The sequence below is a fragment of the Dromiciops gliroides genome, chromosome 2, assembly GCF_019393635.1.
Source record: "Dromiciops gliroides isolate mDroGli1 chromosome 2, mDroGli1.pri, whole genome shotgun sequence".
NCBI classification, from domain to species: Eukaryota; Metazoa; Chordata; class Mammalia; order Microbiotheria; family Microbiotheriidae; genus Dromiciops; species Dromiciops gliroides.
This window is the reverse complement of record NC_057862.1, coordinates 683,325,593-683,349,968: the sequence shown is the minus strand read 5'-3', so window position 1 is coordinate 683,349,968 and position 24,376 is coordinate 683,325,593. Positions and strand designations below refer to the sequence as shown.

The 24,376-nt window shown below is 45.6% G+C and overlaps 1 protein-coding gene across 2 annotated transcripts; it reads right to left on the bottom strand.

Moving 5' to 3' along the window:
- Positions 1-651: 651 nt before the first annotated feature.
- BNIP3L (BCL2 interacting protein 3 like) lies at positions 652-23,829 on the bottom strand. 2 transcript variants are annotated; one of them, XM_043982178.1, is made up of 6 exons: positions 23,594-23,829; positions 14,027-14,210; positions 9,955-10,027; positions 6,086-6,189; positions 5,773-5,922; positions 652-3,501 (listed from the first exon to the last, which is right to left on the bottom strand). In XM_043982178.1, the coding sequence occupies exons 1-6, from the start codon at positions 23,688-23,690 to the stop codon at positions 3,453-3,455; spliced, it is 657 nt and encodes a 218-aa protein (XP_043838113.1). In that variant the 5' UTR covers positions 23,691-23,829; the 3' UTR covers positions 652-3,452. The 2 variants fall into 2 exon arrangements, with proteins under 2 accessions (XP_043838113.1, XP_043838114.1); XM_043982179.1 differs by lacking the exon at positions 23,594-23,829 and adding an exon at positions 15,044-15,167.
- Between the last annotated feature and the right edge of the window lie 547 nt (positions 23,830-24,376).

Here is a 24,376-nt window from a genome sequence, read left to right as displayed (position 1 = left end):
GCCGCATGCTGGCCTGGAATTCTCAAAGGCTGCAAAAGCAGAGAGATCTTGACCAAATCAAAAAGCTTTGTTTGCATTATCTGCCGCCCCAAGAGCAGCCCAAGCTTCTGGCTGATTGCTGGGAAAAGGGCCACTAGGTGACAAAGAGGTCTGAGCTGTAGCCACTCACAAAGGCCGTCTTAATCTAGGGATCACTTCCCTGACACAGAGCTGGCCTTAGGGGGCAGGGCCTTCAAGCCAAAGGCCGCAGAGACCACTCGAGATGCTGCAAAGGGATTTCTTGGGCAGCTTGAAGCAGCCGAGGAGCTTCCCGTGGGGGTAATGAAATCTGCAGCTTGGGCAGAGGCCGGACAGGTGCTATTCCCTGGTCTCGGAAATGCCCTCTACTAGTTCAGACTGGCAACTCCCTGGCCACTCTGTCTTGGAGATTTGGGGGGAACAGCAAGAGAGGAAACCATGCCAGATGGTGATCTCAGGGCTTGCTGACTTCAGGGTTAGCTTTCTCACTACCTCTCACCTCACAGAAATCAGCAGAAATTTCCCTGCAAATGCGGCCAGCCTTTGGTAAGTAAAAGCAGACATGCCAACCCCCCGTTCTCTCATATCCCAGGATAGAAAAGCAGGGCATGAAATGATTTACTAATAGAAAAACCCAGTTTTGTGAGAGCTTTAATGGCACAAAATGTTTATAACTACAGCTTATACACATATTGTAAACTGTATGTAAAGTTACAAAGTGCTAATAACTAAACTGATGAAGAATGCAGAATCACTTTGGCTCAGTTAATTCCAATCATTTCATCAAATGGTTCAATTTGCTGAAAGAATCTGAATGGTGGTCTTCAATTTTTCACTTTTCCCCAACAATGCTTTGCTGCAGCAAGCTAACTTGCTCCATTTTTCTCTGTGCGAGTTTATGCATTTTTGCTCTTGATCCTATTTACAAATATTTTTAAGCCAGTTTTCATTAAACATAAGAAAAATGAAGCCTGCCATTTATTTCCAAAACTGTAAACAGGTATAAAGCTTTTAAAACATCATTTATCTTTACAAAACTTCAACTGTTAATAGTTGAAACCCTTTTCAGATTACACATTGATCTGTTTTTGTTCACTCAAAGTTTGGGAGACCAAGACTTTCACCTCAAACTTCTGGCAGGGTTGTCAATAAATACTGCCTGTATCATCTTACGATAATAAGCTCTAGGCATTTTTATTTCAGTAAGATTCTAAGAACAGTTGATTTCACAGCTACTGGATAAATAATAGGACAGAAATGGATTGATTTTCAATGGTCAAAAAGCTGTAAAGATAATCAAGTTTTAAACACACTACAGATAAAAACCAACTATTTAACCTGTAAAGGGGTGATGCATTTATTTCTCTTAAAAAGATGTGCCCAATTTTAAATAGAAATCTTTTCTTCCCCCCACCCTTAAATTGTGTCAATTTTAATACAAAACAAGGTGCCATTAATAAGTCCTTAAGAGTAAACTAGCCTTTTCCATTTCTATGATTTTTAAACCACGTGGTCAATGCCATCTCAGTGAACACCATCACCAGACCTCTCAATCACCTCCAAATGAAATCTATGATATATACTTGAAATAAATAGGTTAACAGAAGGCAAATCAAGCATTACCACATTCAGCATTCAGATGGAGAGGAGAAATAACAAAGACATTTAAAAAGAATTCATTGTTGCTTTTATTTTGGCCCTGGCTCATACCCTACAATGCTTTCTCAAATGGCAGGAGAAAACAAATTTAAGCATAATCAAGGAGTTATTCCATACTTGCCACAGCCAGTTTTACTAATACAAACAAGTCAGTTAAGAATTAAATCCTGTGTTTGGACCATCTGTTCATTTCTGCCATAACACAACCACTTTATAAAATGTAATGCAGAAAAAAATAGTTTGATGGAACAGTTTCTGCAAATTGGCCAAACTGGTTCTTAGTGTTTTACTCACATCAACCTAATGCACTAATTAAATGAGCAAATCGCTAGTTTTCAAATGAATGGTGGTTCTCTAAGTAGCCAATATTAAAATCTATATCATAAACAGTAATTATGTATATATCAAACATATAGTAGTAGTATCCTTCAGAGTCATGCTACATATTCTGAAATCCAAGAGATCTACTTGAGGACACTGGAAATCCTGATGCTTCCTAACAATTTGGTACTAAAGCTTCACATTTTGAAGAAGGAAGGTGTCACTGAAGGAGAGGCCATGTTCCCCAAAGAGTTCAGCAAGCTAGAAGCAGGATGCCTCAGGGGAATCCTGCTTGAGGGTCCCTGGCATTGTCCTGGGGAAGATTGTATAGTAAACACTAAAAAGGGGGAGCTCACCATAAGGGACATCATTTCAGGACTTGGTCAACTGCTCCCCCAGCCCAGGCCCACTCCCCAGAGCAGCCCAAGTGCTTGGAATAGCTCTGGAAACCCAAATGTGATGCAGAAAGGTGTCATTAAAGGGCTCCAGGAGAAATGAAATTGCCAACATAATAACAAGAAGCCTGTAAATGCACCAAGCAAACCAGAACTCATTTGAGAGCTTCTCTCTAAGGGGGGAAAAGGAAAGAATATTTTAAAAGGAAAGAGATGAAAAAACAAAAACTTCACACACAGAAGGAAAAACTCCCAACACCCCAAGTCCCAAATGCCATCTTTCTTCTCTTGTCTAGGTCCGAGACCCTCTCTATCAGAAGTAAGGGGTCTGTGTCAGCCAAGACAACACTCTGTCATCACACTAGTCCTCATACTTCAGGGCTGACCCTGCTCGGTCTCAGTCGCCATCATTTCTTTGTGCAGCCAGCCTCCTGCCAATTTCCAATGTGCCAGTCAACACGGGGAGGCTTGGAGAGAAAATGGCCCCAAAGCTAGTTTCAAATATGTTTTTTTTTTATTGCCACAGACTACTTTTTTTGTGTTTCTTTTTCTCTTTTTTGTTATAACTATAAATTGTTAGCTTATGAGCTTGTCTTTGTCCTGAAAAATCACGCTTTGATAGGATACTTGCTAACCTGCTTTCTTTTTCAAAAGAGTAATTAATGGTCGTCGTCCTAAAGCAGTCAATATTTCTAGGGGAATGCTGCATCTCTAACTCGGGTGGGACTGAAAAGGAGGCAACAAACGGGGCTATGGACAAAATCACTTGCTGGTGGCATCGGCGTTGAAAAGAAGGCTTTGCAAATTTCTAGACAACGTTAAAGGTAAACTCTGTAAGGAAACTCTGAGGGTCTTACAGGCCAAAAAGGGAATGAGGTCATGAAAATGCCTCCCAAGAGTTCGAATAAAATACTGAATCCCAAGAGGAGTTGGAACGTGGATATGTAAAAAGAGGGTCTCGGGCTGGGGCATGCTTAGAATGGTCTCGAGTTCAAATACACTAACGTGACAGGGGTAGCACTTCACAGGGCACGCGCACATCCAAGGCTCTCCTCTCCCTCAGTAGGTGCTAGCAGACGGGGAACTCAGTCGTTTTCCAATATAGATGCTGAAAAGAAATGAAGGGCATTATATTTCACCCGTTTGACAGTTACGTACCTTTGAACTAGACATGAATTTCTGACAAAGGGACTTTTCAGAGGAGAACAAGCATTTATTAAGCACCTACTATGTGCCAGGCACTGTTCTAAGGAGGTTATAAGGATGGGATCAACCACCATCCTCACTGCCCGCCCATTCAATCCCTAGTGTCTCCAATGACTACGCTTAGCCAGAGTCTGAATCTGTGCTCTGCCACTTGGTGCGTGACCTTCCTTGCCAAGTCACAAACTCTGGGGCTCAGTTTCTTCTTCTGCAAAACAAGGATGCCCGAGGACCTTTTATCAAGGTCTGGACAGCATATGGGGAACAAGTAGACCAGGCAACCCAAGGAGAGAGAGCAAAGGAGGTTCCAAAACCAAAGCCAACTCAACACCTCTTGTTCCCAGGCCCCCCACTCTCCCCTGCTCCGCCAACCCCAGGCTGCCTGCCACTGCACTAGCGTTATAGATAACTCAAGGACACGAAATAGGTGATGCTTGTATTTGTTGTTGTTGTTGTTCAGTCGCATCTGACTTCGTGACCCCGTGTGCGGTTTTCTTGGCAAAGATACTGAAGTGGTTTGCTACTTCCTTCTGTAGCTCAATTTACAGATGAGGAAACTGAGACAAACAGGGTGAAGTGACTTACCCAGGGTCACACAGCTGCTAAGTGCCTGAGGCTGTTTTTGAACTCAAGTCTTCCTGACCCTAGGTTCACTGCTCTATCCACTGAACCTAGATCTAGCTGAGCCCAGAGTAGCATAGTAGGTGTTCAATAAATGTCCATTGGCTTGTTTCTGTGACTAACTGCTTTCTGATCAATGGAGTGGGACGGGATGTGGGGGGAAGCAGGCATGGTAAGAACACAGGCAAAGCCCTCCAACTGTACCCAGCGCACAGCCCTGATCGATGGTCCTGTGAAGAGGATGATTGCAGCCATCGCTGTGCCCACCTTCCTGTGACCGCTCCCCGCACTTCAGGTTCCTCCAACCCCTTCTCTTCAAACTCCTCTTGTGTTCTTGCCTAGTGACTCTTTCCCTTGTGCATGTGTGTGCGCGCATGCGCGCACACACACACACACACACACACACCCCAAGCACTTAAGAACAGAAAAGGACAAAACGCTGCCACTTAAGTGTTGATGGTGCCACGGAGAATTGTGAGAAATGTGACTGAGGATGTCACTGCTGCAGTGAATTCCCAGGTGAGGAAATTCTCAACCACTAAGAGCAGGCCAGTCACTTTTCTGAAGTTTGTCATCTTAGAGTAACTCAGGGCAATTCGAGGTTAAGTGAACTGTCCAGGGTCACACAGCTGGGACACAACAGAGGTAGGACTTGAACCCAGGTCTTAGCGGCCAGCCCAGGAGCCACTCTGCCTCTCATGGCAGTTCTTAAAGAGAATATTTCAGTTTTCAGGTTACATACAGGAACTGAAACACAGTAAAAGTTTAACAAAAATAGCTTTTTTTCTAGGATTTGGTAACTTCTTTCAAATACTCTTGCCAATTGTCCAAGAGGAAACTGATAGTCTGTTTATGGATAAAGGACATTTTACAGGCAGTCTCTTGACCCAACATGCCTAGACCATGAAGGCGCTAGAAAGGAAGGTTATGGGAAATCTCAATCAGTCACTAATTCTTCCTGATGACTTCAGGCGGCAGAAAAGCCAGCCCACAGCACTTTCACTGGCCCCAAGAAGTCCGCCATTCTCAAAGACAAGAGCTTCTTTGGCCCCCTCTGGAAGGGGATGTCTACACAAACTCTTCTTCTTCTTCTTTTTTTTTTAGTGAGGCGATTGGGGTTAAGTGACTTGCCCAGGGTCACACAGCTAGTAAGTGTTAAGTGTCTGAGGCCGGATTTGAACTCAGGTCCTCCTGACTCCAGGGCCGGTGCTCTATCCACTGTGCCACCTAGCTGCCCCTACACAAACTCTTCTTGATATCAGGTTTCTTAAATATTTGTTGACACTAAATTTGAAAATAATCTAGGATAAAGACAAGAATTCAGTCCAAGTTGTTGACAGCACTTAAGCTGTGGCTAATGCATACTACAAACTAAGCCCTCTAACAATAACACCCTGGAAATTCTCTGAAATAAAATGCAAGACATCGTGAGCTGTCTGGAAATGCATTCTTTGTATCCTGATGAATAAACATTTCGTAAGTGCCTACTATGTGCCATGCCCCCGAGCTGAGCACAGGATTAATGGGTAAACAGGAAAATGTCCCATGTACTTACCCTAGTCCCAAAGCCAAAACATGAGAGATGAACAGGGATGGAATGAAGACTTTAAGAAACTCTGCAGAGAAAATGCCCCCTTTCTTCATGGCCCCACTTTTCCTCATACTTAAAGAAACGGAACGTTTAGGGTGCCGGAAGTGGAATTCCCTGATGGAAGAGATACAGAGGGAGAAATGGGTCAGGAAGCCTGTGCTGGGAGAGACTTGGAGGAGAGGAGAGGACAGCATCAGGACACGGTCAGGTCCAACTACAGAGAACGGAGGGAAACCGTGATCCATCACGGCCTCTCGCCGACAGCCGGCTCACTCACTTGGGGGGGATGTTCTCGGGCCGACTGGACCAGTCCGATACCCAGTCCGCACTTTTCTGCAAAGCTTCCACTTCTTTTTCTCCTTCTGCAGCTTCTTCTTCAGACTGAGAAGGAGAATTCATATTTTAATACAAGAAAAACCAAATAAAACCACCTCGAGCAGCTAGCTCCAGGGACAGACAGACAGCAAAAAGGCCACAGGTTATTTCAGTGCTGATACCATAAGGAGCATCCAAGAGAATTGACTGCATAGATGCTGATGAATACTGGCTGCTTTCCTAAAAGCGCTCCACAAGTCAAGGTCTGATAAATATTTAATGTCTTCCTAAGAACTGAAGTCGGTTTCATTGACCTCAATAAAGCAGTTTAAGAATGTAATGCTAGCCAAAATTAACAGCACAGGAAGTCAAAAACCAGCAGTAAAAGTTAACGAGATGATATTTTTAGACAATCATTGCTCAAACTGGTCAAGTTATTAGAAACTACCCTAAAAAACAACTTGGCTCAACCAAAAGTGACTTGGAAAAGTTCATTTTTCTTCTGTTATTCTAAAATCATAATCAAGCCCAAGGCGAGCAGATGTGAATTTCCAAAGGAGCTTCTTAAAAAATTTGATGCTATCTGTGCATCTAAAAGTGGCCTGTCTCCTTGAAGTTTTCAGAGAAAGTTGATCTGCATCAGGTTCCAAGTAAGGCTCTTAGTGGTCAGGGAAATAGGGAAGTTGGCACATCCAAAGCAGACTTCAGAACTGAAAAGAATTTCTGAGATCTGGACTCATGTCTTTACTTAACTCCAGCCCAGAGGAGGGTGACTTGTCCATAAGTTTGCTGGTAATAAGGAGCAAGTAAGGAATTTGAACTTGGGTCTTCTGACACCACGGGCAGGGCTCTTTCCACAATGCTACTGCTATCTACCTCTCTATTCTCTCTCTCTCTCTCTCTCTGGGGACAGAGGAGAACAGCTCCTGCTGGGGGAGTGGGGGGGGGGGGTGGAACCTTTGCATCCTCTGGTTCTGCCTAACTTTGACAAATTCCAGAGTGACACACTGCTGCATTTAGGATTAAGCTTTTTCACTGAGTATCTCTTGCCCCACTAAGATGACTCAATCATGAGCTGGCTCTATGGAGTAATACTAAAAACACACCACTTCAAAGGGTGACAATTTACTTACAGAACTATTGTGTGCACGCATGCACGCACACGCACACGAGTACACACACATACACACACGTAATTAAAGTCTGGCCGCCTGATTCAGACACATACCACATTAACTCATTGCTCTGCACTTCAATCTCTTACCAAAAGTGCTTTTAACAAGCCGTTGAAAATTTCCACTAGTATGGAAACATTTTTACCTGGGATCATGCAACCCAATGGCTTTGTTCTACATGTAAAAACAAGTTTCCTTTTAAAGCAGGGCTCAACCTAGGAGCCACGATCTTTTTTTAAAAATATTTTGATGACTATTTCAATACACTCAGTTCCCTTTGTAATCCCATACATTCTATCCAGAAACACATTTGGAGAAGGGCATCAGACAACCACGAAGGTGGGGAATGGGGGTGGGGGGCACCCATAATCCACAAAATTGAAGAACACCTGTTTTGGGCCGCTCTATTTCAGATCTCTTAAAGAACACCAAGAGGCTCAGACGCCCTCCCAGGAAAGGGCAGTCATCCTCACTCGTTTCCACTCGTACAAAGCTCTACCTTCCCTTAATCCCTGGCTTATGAATTTAGACCACAGATTTCTTGGGGAAGTAACAGACTCACTTTCTATTTTTTCCAAACTTACCAACTGGAATTTAAGAAGTACCTGAAGTTCTGGTGTTCCAGGACTGGGGGACTGTGCTAAACTGAGTTTATGCAAATCAGCACTGACTCCCTCCATATGGAAGACTCGCCAGTGATTCTATGTGCACACTCATGCCCCTCTGTTCCTGGAAGGTCTAAGAAGTGGCTCTGTCTCGCCTGCCCAGGCAGGGGCTGGGGCAGTGAACCCCTCCAAGCCATCCTTCTACAAAGAAGGGCCACCAACATCTAGCTGACTTTTCTTAGCGAGTGCAGCACACAGCTTCAGGGACAAATCTATACTAGTTCCAAGAATTTTTTTTAGATCAAAACTGACAGCTCAGAACTGATTGTCCTTAAAGTGGAATCTGAACTCTTTTCTTCCTTCTCCTTTATTACCCAAATTGCCATAAACCGGTCCCTTTTCTGGACCTTCTTCAGACAGAAAGAGCCCTAGAAGCTTTTCCTGCAGCTTTAACAAGGCAGTGGAGAAATATTTGGAGGAGTAACCCCCCTCTTTCAGAAGCAAGTGCTGGCTCAAGGGCTGGAATTTTTAAAAGGTGGGATTGAGGCCCAATGAAAAATCAGTGACTTGCCCAAGGTCACACAGCTATTAGGAATACTACTTAGTCTGGGAGCCAAACCCAGAATTCAGTTTCCAAATCTCTGGTTCTTTCCAGAGAAATGCCTGTTCATCTCTCTCCACTGTTTTGTTTCCAAGCTAATTTTGTACCCTTGAGAAAACAAATATCCTGTCTCACCCAATCCCCAGTGACTAAGTTTTCTTTTTTGCTGTCTTAATGTGGCAACTTGTCAAAGGACTTCTGAGAAGTCTACATAAATCATATTCTTTAGATGCCCTTCCCCCTGCCCTACTCACAGAATACCAGAAGATTGCCCAAGCATTATTACTCCTTGCAGGAACAAGGTTGCCTTTCCCCACAAAGTTTCCTCTTGGTTCAGTCTTCCTGCATGGCCAGTGTGGAAGTGGGGTCCCTCCTGTACCCCCTCTTTTGTAGCCTCATCAAGGGGACAAGGGGATAGCACACAGAGACCAGAATCCCAGTCATTTGTCTACATTCTACTCTCAAGTGACAAGGACTGTTACAGTGTCTCCAAACTATCTGCTTCAAACCCAATTTAGAAGGAGGACCCTCTTTTCTCATTAAAAACCCCAACACAGAATTCCTTTGGTCTCACTGCTGTTCCTGAGCAAAGGTTCCCTTCCTCCACCCTGCTGTTGTTCCCAGCGCCTCACAGCACAAAGTGCCCAGACTAGGAGAAAGGATTCTCTTCCCGTCCTCCTGCACCAGGGCTCAGGGCCTGCTCCTGACGTGCTAGGGCCACCTGATTCGGGAAGGCCTGATGTTAGGGCCTGGCAGGATTCAGGAAATAGCAGAAAAATGAGCGAGGGTGCAGGAAGAGCTTACCTTACCTGCTGTCAAGTCCAAACCCCAGGGGTATCAGCAGAGGGGTTGAGATAGCTCGGGACACTGTCTCGAGCAAGCCAGCCCAGCTCTGACAGCATGCTGCCGCGGTCCCCCCACCAACCTTCCCTCTTACGTCACTCTTTGGAAAAGGGGGGAGGGATAGGGAGGCGTATGGCTGCATGAGTGTCCAGAACTCCTGGGGAGAAGTGCCCCCCACCAGAGAAGATCAGAGGCTTCTATGCACCATGGTCTTTGGAAAGATGTCTGGGGCACTGCGGGGATACAAGCAATGTGCCCAACATCAGTCAGGACTTGAACCCAGGCCTTTCCAAATCTTTGGCCTGGCCAGCTCTCCATCCACTGGACTATTCTCTCTCTCTGCCTCTCACATAGGAGATAAGGAAAATGATCCGTCCTTCTCTCCTAGAAATGTCATTGCTGTAAACAGTAGTTATGAGAACTTTCCATCTTTACACAAAGGTACAAATGAACATTCCCAACCTCAGCAAACTCAAAAATAAAAAAACAAATGACTCGTTTATTTCAACAAAAACCGTACTCTTTATCTATTAAGTAAAACAGATTTCTTCTCTGAAAAAGGAGTTTGCATTTTGCTAGATATCTCACTTTGAATGAGAAAAGGTACCTGAGAGCTGTGGTCCCTGCTGGTGTGCATGTCCACATCAAACATTATCTGACCATCTTCTTGTGGGGAAGGGCTAGGGGGGAAAAGGGTGAACCATTAGTTGTCATTCTGCTGGAGAGAAACTGAAGGACCCCAAGTTACAGCCTACATCCTCGAAGATGTGGTGCCCCGCTCTCCCCACCCCAAACACCTCACAATGTTGTCAGGAAGCTGAAGGAAAAAGGGGATAAACACAATTAGTTGGTGAGAACCATTTCTTTATAAAAATAACTGAGAGGGGGCAGCTAGGTAGTGCAGTGGATAAAGCACTGGCCCTGAATTCAAGAGGACCTGAGTTCAAATCCAGCCTCAGACACTTGACATTTATTAGCTGTGTGACCTTGGGCAAGTCACTTAACCCTCATTGCCCCACAAAACAATAAAAAAATAAAAATAACTGAGAGGAAATCAAATTTCATCTAAAGCACTGAATCCTTTCAGCATTTTTTCCCCAATAAAAGCAGCTTCATGTCAATGAAAGAACATGGTCTTCATCCTATATCACATTTTTTTCTCTCTTTTCAACACAGTACAGAAAATCCCACCGAAATACACTTTCCAATCCTAGAGAAATGTGGAAGGGTGCACAAGCTCTTAGGAACACAATGGAGCCACTCTCTCTGGTCCTGCTGATTTACTGGGCAGGAATGAACAGCAGGCATTTGGTGCCTCTCTGCAAGGAAGGTTGTGTCATGAACTCCCATTGCCCAAAGAAAGATCTGGAAGTATCTCTGGATGAGCAGAATTACATCCAAAATTCTGTGGCTTCACTGGTATAGATTTTCCTGCCACTGATGCTAATCTCAATGACTTAACAGTAATAGCTAACCACTTACAAAGCATGTTGAGGTTTGCAGAGCACTCTATACATTATCTCATGGGAGCCTCTACAATAAACTTGAGAACTAGGTGGATGCTAGAGGAATTATTATCTCTCTTTTATTATAAAAGAAACTAAGGCTCAGAGAGGTTAACTTCAATCCAGGAACTTCTGACTTTTCAGTCAAGCACTCCCCATTCTAAAACAAAGGCTTGAAGCTGAAGGTCTGAGAGTTGGTGCAGCCAAGACTCATCACCCCAAGGCCAAGCAGGTAGGTTCTGAGTCTCCCAGAGCCTAGCTGGGCTGGCACAGGCACAAGAAGCATACGCTTCATCACCAAGAACGTCCCGGAATCCTTTCCAGCTCAGCACAGCAGCATGCCAGAGCTTATGCTCTGTGTGTTTCTATAAAAGTATCTGATCCCTGAATCTAACTAACTAGATGGCTCAACTACCAACTGAAGATCTTATAATTTAGAAACTGCTGGTAATCTGCAGAAAACTGACTGGCTCCCATAGATCAGCTGGACTTGAACACCCAACGAGCATCAATGCTGCTCTGGGATTCCAGTCAAATGCCAGGTTATAATAACAATAGCAGAATCGATATAGTGCTGAAAGGGTTTGCAAAGTACTCTACATACACTACCTGATTTTATCCTCAAAATAAACCCTCCAAGAAGACCACTATCGGTATGATTAATACTGAAGTTTGAGGGATGAAAGCACTGAGACTAAGCAGGATTGACTTGCCCGTGGCCACCTGCCTCCCCACTAAAGCTTGGAGGTATTTTAGGACACAGTTCTCAGATGTCTTTCCTCTGCACCATGGAGACTTTCTCGTGATACCAATAGGATCAATGTGAAGTGGCAAAGAGGTAAGAAGAGTGTTGGAGGTGATGGAGAACCACCAGCCCTGACCTCCATTCTGGACCACCCGTCCTACTGGGGCTATAGGAAAAGCAATACCAGGATGCGATTAAGAGTCAGACCCTGTGATTCCCACAGTAGTTTAATTAATAAACAACAACAACAACAGCTTCACTTGTATCTCTTTTGATCCTCACAACCACCCTGGGAGGTATGTGCTATTATTAGCCCCATTTTCAGGTGACGAAGCTGAGGCCAACAGGTTAGGTGACTTGCCCAGGGTCCCAAAGGGCCAGATTATCATTCAGATCTTCCCGACTCCTGACTCTCCTAGCACTTTATCTACTTCACAACCTAGCAATCATCGATAGAAAAGAAAGCAGAGGTGGGTTAGGAACCCATTATTAGGCTGATTCAAAATGAAAATGAGTCTGAGGTTTTCTTATCAGTGACGATTTAAAATACTTTAAATCACAGGAAAAATGACCAAACACTTCTGGTAAGCAGAAGAAAATCAGAGTTGGTTTGCTGGGTGTCTTCGATAGGAGCAGCTAGGTGGCACAGTGGATAGAGCACCGGCCCTGGAGTCAGGAGTACCTGAGTTCAAATCCGGCCTCAGACACTTAACACTTACTAGCTGTGTGACCCTGGGCAAGTCACTTAACCCCAAATGCCTCACTAAAAAAAAAAATGTCTTCGATAATTTTCAAACTCTTTTTAAAACGTTGAAGTCAATGTGAATCAGTCTCGGTGAAGAGCTGTGGAAGTGACTAACCTCTATTTCACATTGTACTCAGTCAATCCCATATTTACTATACATCCCAGCCTTGGGAAAGGGACCACGCTAGTGTTGGAAAACAAAGACTGCAAGAGCACAAAGATCCCAGTCCTTCAGAAGAGGCTGCTCACTTGGCTGGCTGCCAGGCACATGGCTAGCAAGAGCAGCTACTTTGGGTGGAAAGAGGACTCTGGATCTCTAGTACTAAGGAACACCTCCCAGGGGAAGTGTGGTTTGAACTATATCTCAAAGGATGCTGAAGAGGTAGGGGAGGAAAGAAGGTACTTGAGGAGTAGGAGAGAGCAAAAGCATAAGTTGGTGAGACAAAATCAAATTCAGAGAACAGCAGTGGGCCAGGAGAGCTGAAAAGCCAAGTGTCCACTATCTGCTAAGAGAGCCTGCAGGCGGACTGAATCAAGGGCTTTAAATGCCAAGCAAAGCAGTTGTATTAATCGGGAGACAATGGAGCTCCTTGCACAGGAGAATAACATGGGAAAATGAAGGTTTTCTTTCTCTTGCAAGCCATGTGGAAGATGAACAGGAGAGGTTAGAAGCAAGGCTACCATGGAGGAAATGAGCTGAGGCCACTGGTTGTGGAAACTGAGAGAATGGAAGAAATGCAAGGTGCAGAGGAGGTAAAACTAACAAGCCCTGGAGGGAGGGAGGGTAAAGGATGACTCCGAGGTCTGGAAGCCAAGGGGACATACCAAAAGGGGACAGGTGTGGAGGGGTGGCACAACTGTCTATATGAGAGCTAATTCCTAAATGACCACATTCATAACCTACATATTAAATCAAAGGAGTGCTCTACTGAAGAAAACTCTAGACCAGAAAGGAAAAGGGATTACACTTCTTTCTTTACTCACTGAGAACAGCTGGTGGAAAATGACCACGTAGCCTCTGCTCCTGGGGACCCTGAGTCACATCATTCAAAGCACAGTGAAGGTCTGTTTGACAGCTCCTTATTATAACACTTCATTCTGGTAACTCTAGCTGATTTTAAAGCTAATTTGGATAAACAATGAGCTGCTCAAGGCAGAGGCAAGAGGAGGTCACTCACTGTTTACTGAGTTTGCTTTAAGAAAAACAAAAAAGCAGCTAGCTGCGGAGTCCCCTTAGGTCCAGAGCCAGAAAGTTCTTCATTTAAGACCCAAGGACATAGCTATCTCCTGCCTCCTTCAGGGATCCCTGTAAACCCAAACAACTCTCTGGCCCTGGGCCAAGCAAGAACGTCAATGAACTATTTATTAATCAGCCAAGTCTTAAAAACACAAACAACCCAACAGCCAACATCCTCCTATGCTTTAAAAAGAGAAGGCCCTAAGCCAGAAGGGACCACAGGGGTCACCTGACCCAATGAACTATACCTGAAACAACACCTGCTCCCATTTCACACAATTATCCAATGGCCGGCACCCCAGCCCCAGCCTCTCCAAGTGCAGAGCCACACCCCACAGGTGGCTCAGGAGATACTGACAGGCATGTTCTGCATCCAAACGGAACCCAACTTCATCCTCTCCAGGGTTGAATCCCACACCACACTTCTGCCCCCCCCCCATTTTATACCTGTCACAGTGAGAACTGCCCCTGGAGCTGCTCTGCCCCGATTCGTGCTGGGCATCCAGGAGGATCTTCTCCATGTCCCCGTTGTGGATGGAAGACGAGGAGGGGACGTGCTCCAGACCCCCATTTTTTCCGTTCCCGTTCCCATCGTTGCCGTTGCCGTTCATCTGGAGCTCCACCCAGGAACCTGTTGAGCGAGCCAGATAACTTCAGCTGTAACCACAATCCGAGGATTTGCCATGCGCAGCACAGATGTGAATAGGCTGAATGCTGATAACAATCCTGGCTACCCCCAAAACACACACAAAAAAGCCCGAAGAAAAAGTGGTAGAGAAAACAGATGGTTCACTCCCCTACGTATTGATCACAAAAATTCATAGAATCGCCCACTTTAGAGGAAACTGGAACTAAAAAACTATTATTTTGAGAAATTGTTGTCAATGTTGAAATAAACAGGGCACTCGGACAGTGGACCTTCTTGTCTTTCTGGTTTATAATATCAACTCTTCAATATCCTAGTCGCTCTATAATTCTAGTGAGCCTCGGCTGTTAACTCTCCATACGTGCATTAGCAAAGTTCTTCAATCAAAACAGATGACTACCAAAATGTCTCAGATGTTCACCGCTATTATCAAACTCTTAGAAATTCAATTTAAAACAAAAATTCTTAATAATGTCCAAGGTACTTAAACTCAAAAAGCCTAAATTTGTTGACACTGAGGCCATGAAACATAGTAGTTTCTGAGATAAAAAAAGACATTGGAGATCAGGTACAACCTTGAGCCAAGTACAAACAGTTTTGGAGAGAAGGCAATGAGGTGGAAGAGGTCAAGTAGCTTCCTGAAGGTGTATGGTAAGACAGGAGAACTGGGTCTAAACCTGGTTCTCTTGGCTCAGCACAGCTGCTTTCTACTCTAAGAAGTCTCCCAAGCTAGCCCCGAAAGACCTGGAGTTTTAGATCGCCAACAAACTGGCTTCCCTCTCTTTTTCTCTCTGCCTTCGATCTACACCGAAACATACCTTTGTGATCTTATCTCATTTCTCCTGGCCCATAGGTTCTCCCTTTTTCCTGAGTTCTTCTAAGGTTGTTTTGTGTTGACAAACTCAGCGTCTGCTCCAGCCTAACCCATCCTGTGAAAAGTCTAGGAAGCTATAAAAGCTGCAGGGGGTGGGGCCAATAAGACAGGGAGGGGCCTTGCTAATGAAAATATCTGGTCATCCCAGGAGGTTTCTGAACCCAGGGAACTTTTAACTTTAGTCACCCTACACAAGCAGGTATGGTTTTAAAAGGAAAGTTATTCCATCATCATCAGGTATGTTCCTTTCCCCCACTTCTATGCCCTCTATACAAGGCAGGGAGGCACTGGACATGCAGTTCTCCTCTAAGAAATCCCAGGTCAAAGAAATACCACTACCAGGTCTGCACCACAAAGAAAGCAAAGAAAAAGGAAAAGGACCTACATGTACTGAAATATTTATAGCAGCTTTTTGTGGTGACAAAGAATTGGAAATTGAGAGGATGACCATCGATTGGAGAATGGCTCAACAAACTGTAGTTTGTGCTATACAACTGGGCTATAAAAAACGACGAGCAGGGTAATTTCAGAAAAACCTGGGAAAACTTATATGAACTGATGCAAAGTAAAGGAAGCAGAATCAGAACCTTGTATGCAGTAACAGCAATGCAGTATGATGATCACCTTTGAATGCCCTTGCTATTCTCAGCAATGTAAACTTATGATGAAAAATGCTATCCCTCTCCAAAGAAAGAACTAATCGTGCCTGAATGCAAATTGAAACCAACTTTTTAAATTTTATTATTCTTGGGCTTGGAGTTTTTAGTGGGGCAACATGGCTAGTATGGTAATTTCTTGCATGTCTGGACACGTATAATTTATATAAAGTTGCTTGCCTTCTGTGGGGAGGGGAAAGGGAAAAGAATTTAGAACTCAAATTAAAAAAAAACCAAATGTTACAAATTTTGATTCACATCTAGCTGAGAAAAAAATAAAATAAAAATTAAATGTTAAAAAAAAGTAGCAGATCAGGGTGGACCCACTGCTCACAGGCAAGGTCCCACAACGATTCAAAGCTGTTGGTCTAGGAAACAGTTAAGTCGTCACTACCAGGCAAGCCTAGTAAGCTTCCAAGATACAGTTTAATATTTTAGACAGTTTAACCTCATCAATAACCTTGTGAGGTGTTTTTAGAAAAGGGCAAATATTTCAGTTCCCATTATACAAATGAAGACAACAAAGTTCTCAGGGAGTTAAATGGCAGTCAGGTCTGGTTCTATGGTTATATGGCCTCTTTAGTCCAATGCTCCTTCTATGAATGCAGAAGTCCCTCAATCCTTCATTATTTCTTCCAGAACCTTCCACAACAGCTTCAGCTAGAAATACTTTCTATCTAATATGATCTCATAGCACTTTAAATTCCTCTTAATCACAGATACTATGTTTGTTTTGTGTGTTTTTTTGATGAGGCAATTGGAGTTAAGTGACTTGCCCAGGGTCACATAGCTAGTAAGTGTTAAGTGTGTGAGGCTGGATTTGAACTCAGGTCCTCCTGAATGCAGGGCCAGTGCTCTATCCACTGTGCCATCCAGCTGCCCCAATCACAGATACCATGGATTGGCGTGCAACAGTTTTTTCTGGGGACGATTTAGGTTCCTAGCAGGCAGGGACTGTGCATCCTATCTTTCCCAGCACCTTTACCAAAGTGCTTTATACTCTGAGTTAAGAACAAACTGGGAAAACACAGAAGACACCATGAGGGATCTCCTAATCACTGAGGCTGAACTTTGGGGAAGGAATGTAACTTGGCTAGAAAGAGATTATGGGAACAATCCATGGGCACAATTGATGATTTCCTCATTTCTGACATTTCCTGGAAAGTTGTACATGTGCATTTGAGGTGTCCAATCACAACAGGGAGAAAGAACAAGCTCTGGGAAAACAAACAACCAACCAACACCTGTTCAGGTTTTCAAGCCTGTGGTCTTTAAAGAGACTTCTAAGTCTACACTTGACATCATTCTCTTTCGGTCCTACCTTCCTTATCTAGGAAATGAGATCACAGACTCAGATTCAGCTCAAAATGAAAGTCAAATGGAACCCCCTAATTTTATACAAGAAGAAACCAAAAGCATAAAGTTAAATGACTTTCCTGAGGTTCTAGTTAGTGGCAAATCAAGGCTTCTGCCTGAAGGTTCTTTCTCTCCAGTCTCTCCCAGATCTGAATCCAGGTTTATTGTCTAAATACCTATGCCCTGCCACTGGCTCTCCTCAATGAGTTTCTGGTGTCATGATTTGTCTAGGGGGGCAAAGACAGAAAAAGCAACAAAAGAAACAAAAACTCTTGTCCTTCATTGGGGCGGTGCTTACAAATGAGCAACAAAAGATGTGATTAGAAATGATATTTTCCCCTTTAAATATTCACATCAGTTATTACATCCTAAAGTACATTTAGGAAACTGCAAACTAACATCTCAAAAACTGGCAAATGCAATTATTTTTTTTAATTATTGGGCAGTTGCTATGATTTTCCTTTGAGGCTAAAGCTATTTTTTAATTTATTAAAAATTAAACTCAACGTATGCCTCAACAGGAATGATTCAATTTCACATTCTCTTAAACCAGAAAAGTGGAATTTGCCTTTAGCAGGAGAGCCAGATATACCCTTTCCCATCCACCTAAGGTCTTTCTAAAGAATTAAGGTAAAGAAATATCTAAAGAATCTATTCATGGACAATGAAGCATGGAGGGGGAAAAAACCTCAAAAGTGAACTTTATGCAATGAATAATTTTACTAAAATATTTTTAGCTCAACTGAGAACTTTCTTAAATTTAAAATGTGATTTAATTCTTAAATGCTACTCTTTTCAAAAAGCAGTTTTGTATGTATGCAAAAGAAATGGCATTGCTTTTTCTGCAGTAGCACCATTTTCCAGTGTAAGCCTCTGGGAGTGGCTGAGTTGGCATCTCAGCAGGCAAGCTACGTTCAGAACTGCACGTTTTCAGTTTCTCTGTGAATACCAGACATGTTCAGCTAATGACATTCACAATTACGACTACATGCACTATTAGGTGCTGCTGTGTCTACTTCACAGTTAAGGACAATAAACTCCACAATTTTTTTTTGGGGGGGGGGGGGTCCAAGCAGGGAAGGAGATCAAAGTGAAGAAATATTTCTTTTCCATCTCCAACCCCTTTAAAGGTCTCACACAGTGACCTGACTATGAAGACTGAGATTCTTTTACTCAAATCTGTTCATTCCTTTCTATAAACAAGTATGCTCCCTGACCCTCCCAGGTGGGACTTTATTTTCCGCAATAAATGCGGTCCAGGAGAACTATCAAAGAAGGTTTCATGTCAAAGCTCCCTCTGAAAAATATTGAGGCTCTGCATAGAATTGGGTCAGAGTAATAGATCCCAGTTCCATAGCATATCGCTGTTTACAAAGCTCATCCCACACACCAACCTTGTCAAATAGGAAGCCAAGTTATTATCCCCATTTCACAGATGAAGAAGCAGATGCTCAGAGCAGCTGTGATTTCCCTCCTCTCACACACAGTAAGCCCAGGGTGGGTACCTGTAGTCAAATCAGGTCTTGCTTCCATTCTAACCCCTAGTCCCACACTCTTCCCACTAACATCATACAGCCTCTTCCAAAAGGAGGCATCACAGAAATCTGTCAGCCCCTCCAGAAAGTGCTGCCCCAAAATGAACCTTGACACATCCAAATGCACAAGTGCTTATCTGCTTAATGCTGACCCAGCTGCAAATGAAATATTCCTTTGGATCACAGCGTATTAGGAACCTTAATTGATTTGGGTTTTCCAACATGTTTTCTAACAAGTTCACTGAGGCACTTTATGCCAGTGGTAGGTCCAGGAAAGTACTCAAAGCCCCAAGTCTATGGTCTGAAGACCGGCCTAATGGAGCTCATTAAACAAGTAGATGGGCAGTTGGTAGTTTTTTGTCCAGAACTCCTCATAAACAGCTCACCCCAGCACACCCCTCCATTATAACCAGAACCCACGCCCGATCCCCCCCAAAAAAGGGGGGGATATTTTCAAGGAGGGGATAATATCTATTGTTTCCATATGACTTTAAAATCTGACGGGTAATTCACAAATAACAGCCCAGTCAGGTGGGTGTTATCTTCATTTTACAGATGAGGAAACTGAGGCTCAGAAGTCAAACAACCTTTCCATGGCCAAAAGTCAGAAGCTGAATTTGAACACAGACACTCCAAACTCTTTTCTTTGGGCTGCCTTAAGTGGAATGAGCATGAAATCATGCATCTCAGCAATACAATGAAATAAGAAAATTGGAACTGTGGGGTTTTTTAAAAAGTCTAGTTGAAAGGTCATGTGCTTGAAGAAAACATCATAAATGTCATAATCCTTTAAGCTTTCTTTTTTTTTTTGGGGGGGGGGGGAGGTGGTGGTAGAAGGAGTGCAATAAGGGTTAAGTGACTTGCCCAGGGTCACAGCTAGTAAGTGTCAAGTGTCTGAGGCCACATTTGAACTCGGGTCCTCCTGAATCCAGGGCCAGTGCTTTATCCATTTCACCACCTAGTTGCCCCAATAAATGTCATAATTACCTCATTTTGTTTGCTGAATTCAGGATAAAAGGCGGGGAGGGAAAGTCAAAATCAACTAAGAAGAAGATTCAAAATGCCAGGAATTTTATTTCTCCATTAAGCAATGGTCTAATTGAGCTACATCCATGCCTGACTGCAGACACCTAACGCTCTCTAGCTGCTGGGCATCCTTGCCCACCAACAACTAAGACCTCAAGAGGAGAAGGAAGTTTGACAACTGAGATGTTTGTGAAAGCTTGAGAGAGGCTCACAAGTTTGACCACTGATTAATAGAATTGTTCAAGGGGGTTAAAGGAGAAAGCACTTTGTAAATAAAGCGGAATAAAGGAGTAAGGTATTATTTTCATCCCCAATGGGTTCACTTCCCAGCATCAACCTTGGATTCATTCCAGGGCAAGAAGCAATAGATTCCAGTGGATTTCACTGCCCTTGAGGAAGCACCTTCCAGGAAGAGAAGAGCAGCAGCTGAAGACCCTCCCTCCAACTGGGCCTGTTTAGTGCAGGCTCCTTAACTCATCTGCTTTTGGAGGACTAGACTAGTGGACTAAATAAGTCTTCTTTGGGTCAAACTCAAAAAAAAAAAAATCACTTGGGGGAATCAATCCAGCCACTTGTTTTCAGCTCAGGGTTGAGTAATGAGCTAGCCAAGGAGCTCAACTTCGCAGAGTGAGAAGCAGGAGGGCAATAATTACAAACAACATGACTTTTCAAAGGTTTCCTCCCATCCACTTTCTACAATGTGACGTTCTCTCACAGATTTCCCGCAGCAGCATCCCCATGTCTCTAGTACAGCAGGCTCTCCTTCCAACAAGGTAAGCAAGGCCAGAATGAACGTAGCTGTTCGTGATAGGCATGGGTATTTAGTACCCCTCACGACTGGCATAAAGGCCAACATTCACTGAGGTCTAGCCCCATTTGGTCTGGCCTGTGGTCAAAGGGAAACAAAAAACTTTTTGTGATGGAATGTCCTGATCGAAGTTTCCTTTAAAGCAATCATAAAATCATTTTGTCACCAAGGACAAAACTGAAGAAAAACCTTCAGAAGAGAAAATGTTGGTGCTGTTTTCATTCACATCATCATGCCACCCATTTAAGAATGGTAATGACCACCAAATTCTTCTGGTCCCAGAAAAAAGAGCAGAGGGGCAGAAAACAACAAATAAAATCCTGCATATATTGTCAGATGTGGTCATTTTCCTCACTGTTTTTTATTACATTTTTCTTTGCTACTTCTACTAGTGAGATTCAAGTGGTGGGTAGGATATTGGGAAATGATTCTGATGGGGTAAAAAAAGGCATAAAAGTAGTCAGTAAACATCTTTACTTTATTGTTTTTTTTTTGTAGTTCAAGTCATTTCAGTCATGTCAGACTTTGTGAACCCATCTGGGGTTTTCTTGGCAAAGAGACTGGAGTGGTTTGCTACTTCCTTCTCCAGCTCATTTGACAGATGAGGAAACTGAGGCAAACAGGGTGAAGTGACTTGCCCTGGGTCACACCGCTAGAAAGTGTCAGAGGAAGCTGGATTTGAACAAAGGTCCTTCTGACTCCAGCCTCAGCGTTGGGTCCACTACACCAAATAACTCCCTATCCCTAACCAGGGTTTGTATATGGGGCCAGAATACTAGAAAATTATTCTGCTGGAGGAAGGTCTCTACTATAAAATGAAAAGAATTTTTAGGGACTTGAATCCATATAATGCAATTGATATAAGATGTAAGCCCCCCAAAATTTGAGAAAAAATACAATCTAGAAATATATTCCTAAGTATAAAATGAGTTTTTTAAAAAAAGAAACACAAATATTCTAAGTTGCTCTTAACTTAGCCACACATTCAATTTCTTCTACATGTAAGCTCTGTGACCATGGATCACTTACCTTTTCTCTTAACTACAATTTCCTCAACTGTAAAAAGGGGTCAATGTTTTTAATGCATGAAATAAAATGCACCAGACTACAAAGGAAAGTAATTATATTTAAGCAGTTAATATATAATTTTAAAAGGGTCATGCACCCCTTAAGAATTTCTGCTCTAAAAGATGGGGGGAAAAGGAAAAACACTATATCTTTAGAATACTAGAATTCTATTCCCATCTCCAGGACTTGTGAAGATTCCCATTAACCAACACAAATGCTTTCCAGGTGTGCACTGGGGGGACCTTTTGTAAAAGACTAAGCAAAACTTTTTGGGGGTTCTTTTCAATGCCCTTTAAGAATCTTACACCTCCAGTTTTGCAAACTCAATCACATGATGATATATAAGTATAACCCCAATTACCAACACACCGGCTGTGAGGCAACTACAGAGGGAAGGTTAGGAAACCTTCCCTCTATCCAATAAAGTGAGGATTCTGAGCTCCAACAGCAAACAGCAGCAGCTCATCTGTGAAAAGCAATGGAGCCGCATGAAAGGATGTTGGCAAACCTCTGTCCAGCTACAGGTGAACAGGACTTCACTTCCCCTGGGGTCAGTTTCTTTAGGTGTAAAAGGAGGGGGCGGAATCCCGATCTCTAAAATCCCTTCCAGCTGTTACTCCAATGAAACTAGTGCCTGAGCAACTGTCCAAGCCCTGAACGATCTGTGACTTCTCCAGGGTTCTTTGGCCATCGGGTTTCTAAGCTTCAACATTCCAAGGATCTATGGCCTCGTCAGGCCCCCCAGGTAGACCGCAAGCCCTTTACAACTTGAGGGTTCAAGAGTTCTTGTGACAAAGAAATTGTTTGTGATGGGAAAGGCGGCAATGAGCGTCTGACCTCGGCTAGGCTGGTCCGGACCAGAGGTGCCAAGCCTTTCCAGGGCACCCAGAGCCCAGGACCCGCCCCCCCGGACCCTCAGACCTCCCTGCGGTTCGCTCAGACTTGGCGGCATTAAGGACATCTCGCCCCATCACACTAGCGAAGGCCTTTCCGTGCAGGAGCGATCGCAGTCTTACCGGCTGCTCGCTCACAGACGAATTAAAGCAGCCTCTAAATCACACCCCGCCACGTCCCACAGGCCCCAAAGGTGGGAGGAAAAGGGGGTGTCCAAAGGAACGAGGGGTGAGCCCCAGATCTCGTTTACCCGCTCCTTTATAACCACAGCGGGAGGCGCGGGGCCTTTGTTCGGGTGTTCGGTAAAACGAGGGGGTTGGGCCGGGGGGGGGGTCCTCTAAGACACGGGAGGGAAGAGGGGGAAAGGTGGGCGAGCACCTGGTCTCTGCTCCCCGAGCTCCGGTCTGGTGATGCGGGGAAGCGCGGGCTAGGAGCCCCGAGGAGCCCAGGGGCGGGTCGTGGTGCCTCAGCGTCCCCATATGTAAAATGGGGATTGGGGGGCCGAGTCACCCGATCGCCGCCTGCCTCAGTTTCCCCCTCTGCAAACTGAGGGAGGGGTGGGGGGATGGAAGCCTAGGCAGGGACGGCGGCCCGGACCGCCGACCTCGGCGCTGCGGATCCCGGGAGACTGGCGGGGCGCAGAGCGGGGTTCGGCCCAGGCGGGCCCCGCGGCTTCTCCCGGACCACGGAGCCTCGGTCCCCTTCCTCCCCCCGCCCCCGCCCCAAGTAGCCGCCACCCGCGGCCCCCTCTTTCCCCTCCTCCCCCCGCCCCAGCCTTCTCTTCCTCCGCGAGCCGCCCCGGCCAAAGCCCGCCCCCAGCGGGCTCGGATTGGAGCGGGCCCGGCCGGGCGCCCAACCACAGGCGGCTGCGCCTGTCGCTCAGGAGCGCGCCCCCGCCCCCGCCCCGACGCCAGCAGCCCCCAGAGTCCCAGACCGGACCCTCGGACGGGAACGAGGCCGGGGGCGGGCCGGGGAGGGGCGGGCCGGGAGACTGGGAGGCAGGGAGAGGCGGATGGCGCTGTCAGTCAGGCCGAGAGCATCGGGAGCTGGCCAATGAATGCCTCCGGCGGCGGCGCGCTCCCGCCCCCGGGCAGAAGCGGCGGCGGCCGCGGCCGGAGCCGAGTTCCTCCTCCCATCCCCCCGACACTCACTGTTGAGGCCCGCGGGCGGGGCCAGAGGCTGCTCGCCCTCGTTGTTGTTGTTGTTGTTGGGCAGAGGCGGCGGCTGTTCTACCAGCGGAGACGACATGGTCGGGAAGCTGGAGCGGCGACGGAAGCAGAGGAAGCTCTGGAGGCGGCGGCAGCGGCGGCAGCTCCGGCTCCGTCTCTGGCTCTCGGGAGGCAACACAACAAGCCCAGGCCCCCGCCCCCTCGGCTGCGCACGCGCAGACCCCACCCCGGGCCGTGACGTCAGGGCCCGCCCCGCGCACGTGACCACAACACAGCTTGCCGGCCATGTGATAGGAGCGGGATGGCACGGAGTCTCGGGGCTCTGTCTCCCCCCTCCCCCTCCCCGGGGAGGGGAGGCCGGGGCAGGGCCGGGGGCTCCGGGTCGGGAAGTGCCCTTCCCCTCGCGCTCCGACTGCGCCACGCCCCTTCTCCAGAAGCTCCTGTGGCTCCCTGGGACTTCCAGGGTCCAACGCCCACTTCCCCATCCGGCCCTAAACGCCCTTCGGCCGTTCTCGACGCTCTCATCTCCAGCCCTGTGGCCTCTGCCCGACGGGGCCGTCCCCCTTCCCGGGCCCGGGACGCCGGCGATGACCTTTGTGATTCAGGGGTGGCCGCCTCCGTGACCCCGTCGGGCCGTTCCGGGCGCCGGAGTGTTGGCCATTTCCGCCCCAGCTCCTTTTACAGATGAGGAAACTGAGGCAACTTGGGTCTTGCAGCCGCCGCAAGTTGACTGTAAGAGCCTTCTGGCTCCCCAAGGCAACCCAG